The 6,000-nt window shown below is 46.0% G+C and overlaps 1 protein-coding gene across 1 annotated transcript in view; it reads right to left on the bottom strand.

Annotated features, from left to right (window-relative positions):
• Positions 1-1,695: 1,695 nt before the first annotated feature.
• The window catches only part of LOC126535830 (glutamine synthetase-like), a 39,448-nt gene continuing 35,143 nt past the window's right edge, over positions 1,696-6,000 (bottom strand). The window contains exons 6-8 of the mRNA XM_055073297.2: positions 5,413-5,540; positions 4,333-4,535; positions 1,696-2,797 (exon numbers count right to left, since the gene is read on the bottom strand). Of these exons, the coding sequence (XP_054929272.1) occupies positions 2,512-2,797; positions 4,333-4,535; positions 5,413-5,540 (617 nt within the window). The 3' untranslated portion in view covers positions 1,696-2,511. The remainder of the gene's footprint in view (positions 2,798-4,332; positions 4,536-5,412; positions 5,541-6,000) is intronic.

The following is a 6,000-nucleotide window of genomic DNA, read 5'->3' as shown; positions in this document are numbered from 1 at the left end:
GCGTTCACTTGCCGCTCGTAGAAGTTCGACCACTGCTGAAGCATCTTCCCCATACTTGCAACCTCAGATAAAAATTCGGCGACAGTCTTGGGAGGATCCCGCACAAGACCAGCGAAGAGCTGCTCCTTGACTCCTCGCATCAGGTGACGCAACTTCTTGTCTGCGGTCATTCCAGGGGTCTGCTCGTCTGAGGAGGCGCGTCATGTCTTCAACGAACGTGGTGACACTTTCCTTGGGAAGCTGGACGCTTCCCTGGATTGCTCATTCTGCCCGTTCGCGGTGATCAGCGCTGGCCTAGGTGTGTAGCACCTGACGGCGGAGCTCACGCCACGACGCCAGTTGCTCCTCACAGTGTCGGAACCACGTACGCGCGCCGTCCTCCAGGCAAAAATAGACGTTTCTAAGTTTAGTGGCGTCTTCCCATTCGTTGAACTCGGCCTGCGCTCAAAGTCGGCCATCCAATTTTCGACGTCTTCGAACACGTCGCCATAGAACGACTTTGAAACCCGTGGATTCTGAAGTGTGTACCGGGTCGTCATCGCGCTATCCATAACAGTTGAGGTGGTTGGAATAGCTGTGTTGTCTTCTAAAGGCAGCCTCCTGATCCTGCGGCTGGCCCGATGGACTGGAGTCTCTATTGGCATTGGGCTGGTGGTTCCGCTTCCAAGAGGGGTCTGCGGCATGAGTGAGAAATACCCAGCACCTCCACCAGTTTGTCACGTGTCTCCAAAAAGGACTGGCGACGTTTAATGGGCACAGCTGGCTTCTGAAAAACAACGGCGACGGGACCAGGCTATCGAGCGGGCGGAAGTAGCACGCGCAGTTATTCCTTCTTGGCCTTCCTGTCTCTTCTTTTGCACGGCCCCCACTACTTCAGGTGGCAATATATCAAAAGCCTGAAAGAAGGCGGGCGAGGGGAAGGGGGGGAGGGGCGCATGACATTCTCATATATGTGAAATTCTTACGTAGCAGAGACACCGAACAGGCTTTTGACGTTGCGTAGAATGCACTAGGGATCACGGGATAACTTCTGCTACGTACGTAGGCATCAATACAATCCTTTAAAATTGGAAAAGTCTGCACTTGCAATTGCTGAAACTACTATTCATTTACTATTCCCTTTTACAAGCAGTGGCGAAACTGCCTCAACCAGCTGCAATAAAGTAAGGTCAGCACAATGCCAATTACTTTAACAAGTAGCAATATAGAGCAAAATTAACGCTACTGCATTTACAACCTCTCCACAGAGTAGAGTTCACATACTCTTGTGCGAGTACTGTCTCCGGTAGAGTACACCAACATGAGCAACGAACTTTAAAGAAAGCGTTTCATATGTGACATGCAGTTAATCTGCTAATAGAGTCACATTTGCAGCTTTATGACACCCTTTGTTTCTTAAAGAGCGCTTGCAGCTTAATGTATTCAGGTCAGAATAAACAGTTTCAGGCTGAAATTTGGCAGCATCGAAGGGGTCTCAAAAACCATCATCAACGTCCCTATGCCTTAGTAAAATACACCTGACTTAATTGAATTGCACAAGATAGAGAGAGCGCGAGGGAGGGACAGAGATACCGTTTAACCCAAGAAAGGTACGACGAAGTGGAAATTAAGACATTTTTGTCCTGAAAGTTCGTGCATCAATTTCCTGGCGCAATAAGAAAGGTCTGCTTTTCACTGGATTAACGATGCGTATAATTCATTTATTCATCTGAATACTACACCGTTTATTTGTCCGCACTTCTTTCTGTAAATCTGGGACCAACAGCCAAGGAAAGCGGGTACATTCCATGATCATGAAAAGGGGAAAGTGAAAGGTATACACCGCCATCACCACATCTCAACAGGCCTTATTACGAATTTCCTGCGTAGCGCAGTGATTCCACCTTGCTCAATACCCGAGAATAAATTGTCGACAGTTCATGAACGCCGTCATTTCGTGGAGGCACGTTTTCGTTCGTGGCAAAACAACTTTGAGCTCCGAGTAGCGCAGTGTCACGTTAAGTTATCTGTAGGCTAGAGAATGGACTAGGGAACAGATGAGAAAATGGCAATGTAAATTCCGCTTTTTCAGAAAGTTGACAGTGCGCACCGGTCCATGCTGGTTTTGTTCTCCCTGGTCTTTTGCCATCGCCACAATTTTGGTAAGAAATCCATCCTTATGTTTAGACGCAACTAGTTCAAACTGTACAAATCCACATAGGTGAGAGGAGAAACGCGTTTTTGAACACGTGTCTTTGAACAACAGACACATTTGACATGGGTATGTTGTTCCAAATATTACTATCAACGTATAATGAATGCAATCACGCTGACATGAACACAATTGATCGCAAGACGAACGTACCTCCCGGGCTGACAAGCGCCTGTTTGATCTACACAGCCTTGTGTATCAGTAACCCTACGTGCGAGCCACCTCCGATATGAAAAGCAGATTGTAAAATTTTAGCCCAGCAGTCCCAACAAACGAATAGTCATCCCTAGTGGTATTCCCCAAAGGATGTAGACTCAGCGTTATTCGGCCAAACAGAGGGTTTCTACGAGTCGTTGCATGGCCCGGTAAGGCTCCACGTTGGCGCCCGGCCTACGGTCTTCGAAAAATCCTCGCCCAGCAACTTTTGTAAGCCGCGGAACGCGAACGCACACCGTCTTGGCGGAGACGGCCGCCGAAAACTCGCGACAGGGCGTCGCCAGCAGATTGCCCCTCAGTCGTTCTTCGTTCGCGTTCTTCCTGGGGTCGTAGGCTTTTAGGTGGAGCTCGTGTTTCAGTTCTAGCTTGGCAATAGCCTTGTTTATCCAGCTGCAAAAAAAAGAAAAGGTGTAGGCACGTTGTGAACGAACAGTTCTGGCTCTCTTTCACCTTTATTATCTCTCTCTCTCTCACACGAATCACTAAATTAATAAATTAATCAATGAACTAGTTAATACATCAATGTATTAATCAAATAACAGGGTGATAAAATGGATGATCATAGGGTATTCCATAGCATTAGGCATTACTGCTGCATTCGAATATTATATAACACCAATAAGGCGGTTAACTTGAAATATAAAAAAAATATTCTAAACAAACATGCTGAAAGGCATTCGACCTGTGGCAACGAAGTGCCATGCGTAAGCGAATTCTAATGAAACGAAGAACTGTCATTCAGCCGACAGTGTCGAAACTCTACAAGCGTTCTTTGGCAAGTTTGGAGGTTGGTTGAATGTTAGTATCTTCGGGGGGAGGATAAGGGAGGAGGAGCGGCTACTGTCGAGGGCGATGATAATTTTTCCTGCCATAAATGTTTCATAGAAATTTCCGCATAACTGATATACCACAAATATTATAGAAGAAAGAAGCAACAGGAATTCTTTCGCGCATAATTACCCTGTCGTATATTTCTAGAAAAGTTAGTCATTTATTTTTAGTAACTTTTTTCGCTTTCTGTCGTACAAGAGCGGTTCAATTCGCTAATTTGCCTATCTAAGCTAGAGGTCATTTGAGTGTAAGAATTTTGTTAGCGTGAGGTATTTGTCAGGTAGCTACAATGAATATAGAACGTATGCGAGCATAGTATACAGAATCAAGTGATCGAATAGCAACAAATATCGAAAAGGTGCAAGCCAAACCTAACCTAATTTTACCAAGCATAATTCCTTCATGGAATTAATTGAACCAGGAACCAAGAAGTACTAATATACAAAAAATCCGCAGATCAGCTGGCTCTCTAGGCCCCTTAGAATGCATTCTATTCTTAACGACATCGCAGGAGGGTAATGCGAGATCTTCAAGCTCTTGTGTTTCTCTCTCATCTTTGCTCCCTTATCAAGACAATGCCGGCAGTAAGACTGACGTTTCTGGTATTCCTGAAGTGCAATTTATTAATCGATCCTAACCTTCGTTTTTAGCTTACATTTCAGCACTCTTTCCCAGACGCATGACCTTCCGCAATGAAGCGGAAAGTGAATGTAAAGGTCTGGCGTTTGCTGACATTTTCAAGTGTGACTTCAAGAAATCCGAAACCGGAAAACTACTGACGAACTTCCACGAGGCTGTCGTTCCTCCATTGGAGATCATCCGGCTGGTCAAACCGCTAGACTATATTTATGTTGTCGTTCTCTCTGTATATTTCCCGCTATGCTATAATTCCATGTTCACGTAATAACGAGTCAAGTTTGGCGATGAATCCGCATCCTTCAATGAACAAACGTCCCTTATATTGGAACTGCGACCCAAGTGAAGCCGTCAAAATTTTGCGGAGCTCAGCACTCATTCCGCTGTTCAATTAGTTATCGTTCTGTGCACAGCCTGCAGAACAGGATTCGTTCGAACCCCTTATGTAGATGGCTTACTCGAGGCCTCCTTCGCTTCGTGACGACTTGGTGCTGAAGTTGATGTGACCCGCGCAACCAGGCATCTTGAGGCTCTTGAAGGGCCGTGGCTCGAAGCTGACCACGACGTCGAAATCCTCGGCCACTCGCTGTAGAATGTAGCGGGATATCCATAGGTGGTCGCCCGCCTCGACTCCAGGCAAGGGCCCGATCTGGTACTCCCACTGAGGAAGCAAGATCACAGGACGACCGCCAAATTAGCTATTATTAATTGGGAAATGTCAATTAAGTGAACATTAGGAAAGGTTAGATACTAATTTCCGCTAAAATTACGTGTCCGACAACAAAACAAACCGGATAGTTGTGATAGCAGCTCGCTTGTGTTCTTTAAAAGAAGTTTATAACTATGGCGACAGTATTCAAGCTATACAACGTGCCTAACACAAGGCACGAGAGCTCGAAATCGGGCTAGTAGGTTTGTGAAAGACATGAACAATGTGGACGACAAGACAGGAAAGACGGAACACGTTTGCTGCGTTCCATCTTTCTCTCTTATCCTGTCACCTTCTGTTGTTCTTCATTGAACCCGGCAATGTTACGTCGCATTGTTAAAACTGCCTTAGATAGCGTTCCGCTGCTCATGACATTTGTGATGCGACTCACACTTCACGTCACGACAAGGTTACGGACATCATTTGGGGCGGAATATATGCAGTGACAGAAGTTTCTCGGAGCTGTGAGGCATTCCGAGCGGCGTCTACTTGTTTTGCTCGTGCGCTGCTGACCAGGAGAGAACGCATCAAACGAGACTTCGCAGTCGCCTGTCGTCTCGGCTACTGCATTCGCTGACAAGCAGCGGCACATAGAGTTGTGCCAGCAGACACCTGATTCTGGTCCCCACTTACCGGCGGCCGTATTTCATCGTGTAGAAGCTGCCAGTGCACAATACGTGCTATGCATGGAGTGAACGGACGACATTTAATATTACGCCTCTAGAATTGTGAGTAGGGCCATACACGGCTACAGCCTTGTCGAAACACGGATAATGGGTGCATTATGAAGCCACAGAGATAAAAATTTGTTTAAACTCGTGTCCTATACCTGTGATATGATGGCTTCAACGTTGGAGCCATAAAGCTTGACGCCGGCGTAAGAACAAGCTTTGATGTGTGCGTCGGCGACTTGGCGGCCGGCAGTGTTTTCCGAACCCACGGCGTAGAAGTAGCTTTCTGCAGTGAAAATGCGTTTTAAAGAATGTTTACAGAATGTCCGCGTTCTATTCAGTTGTGGTAAAGCGTAACGTGAATAGGAGACCATGGCATATGTGCTCTCGCAACCCGGGCTGTGAAATACCTAAATAGAGTGCAGTGTGAGTGAGTACAATAGAGGACAGTATGGTGGCACACCTTCTTCAGCCCTCAAATATGTTTAAGCATGCCTAATATGCTTGCACCGTCTCTGCACCTAACTGCCTATCCACGAGCAGCTAGGACTGGCCTGAAACAGTTTACTCCCAGGAAAGCACATCCCCAAACTCGATTATCATAAATACACAAAAAATATAAAAAGAATAGAGGCAGCCTGGCAACTCACTGATTACCAGAACATTTTTTCATATTACCTCATGCTATCATCAGTTGATCATTGAACAATTTATTGTTTGCAAAGCCGACGACGCATTAGTTGCCA

The sequence above is a fragment of the Dermacentor andersoni genome, chromosome 4, assembly GCF_023375885.2.
Source record: "Dermacentor andersoni chromosome 4, qqDerAnde1_hic_scaffold, whole genome shotgun sequence".
NCBI lineage: Eukaryota > Metazoa > Arthropoda > Arachnida > Ixodida > Ixodidae > Dermacentor > Dermacentor andersoni.
The sequence above is the reverse complement of the archived record's forward strand: the minus strand, read 5'-3'. Positions and strand labels throughout refer to the sequence as shown.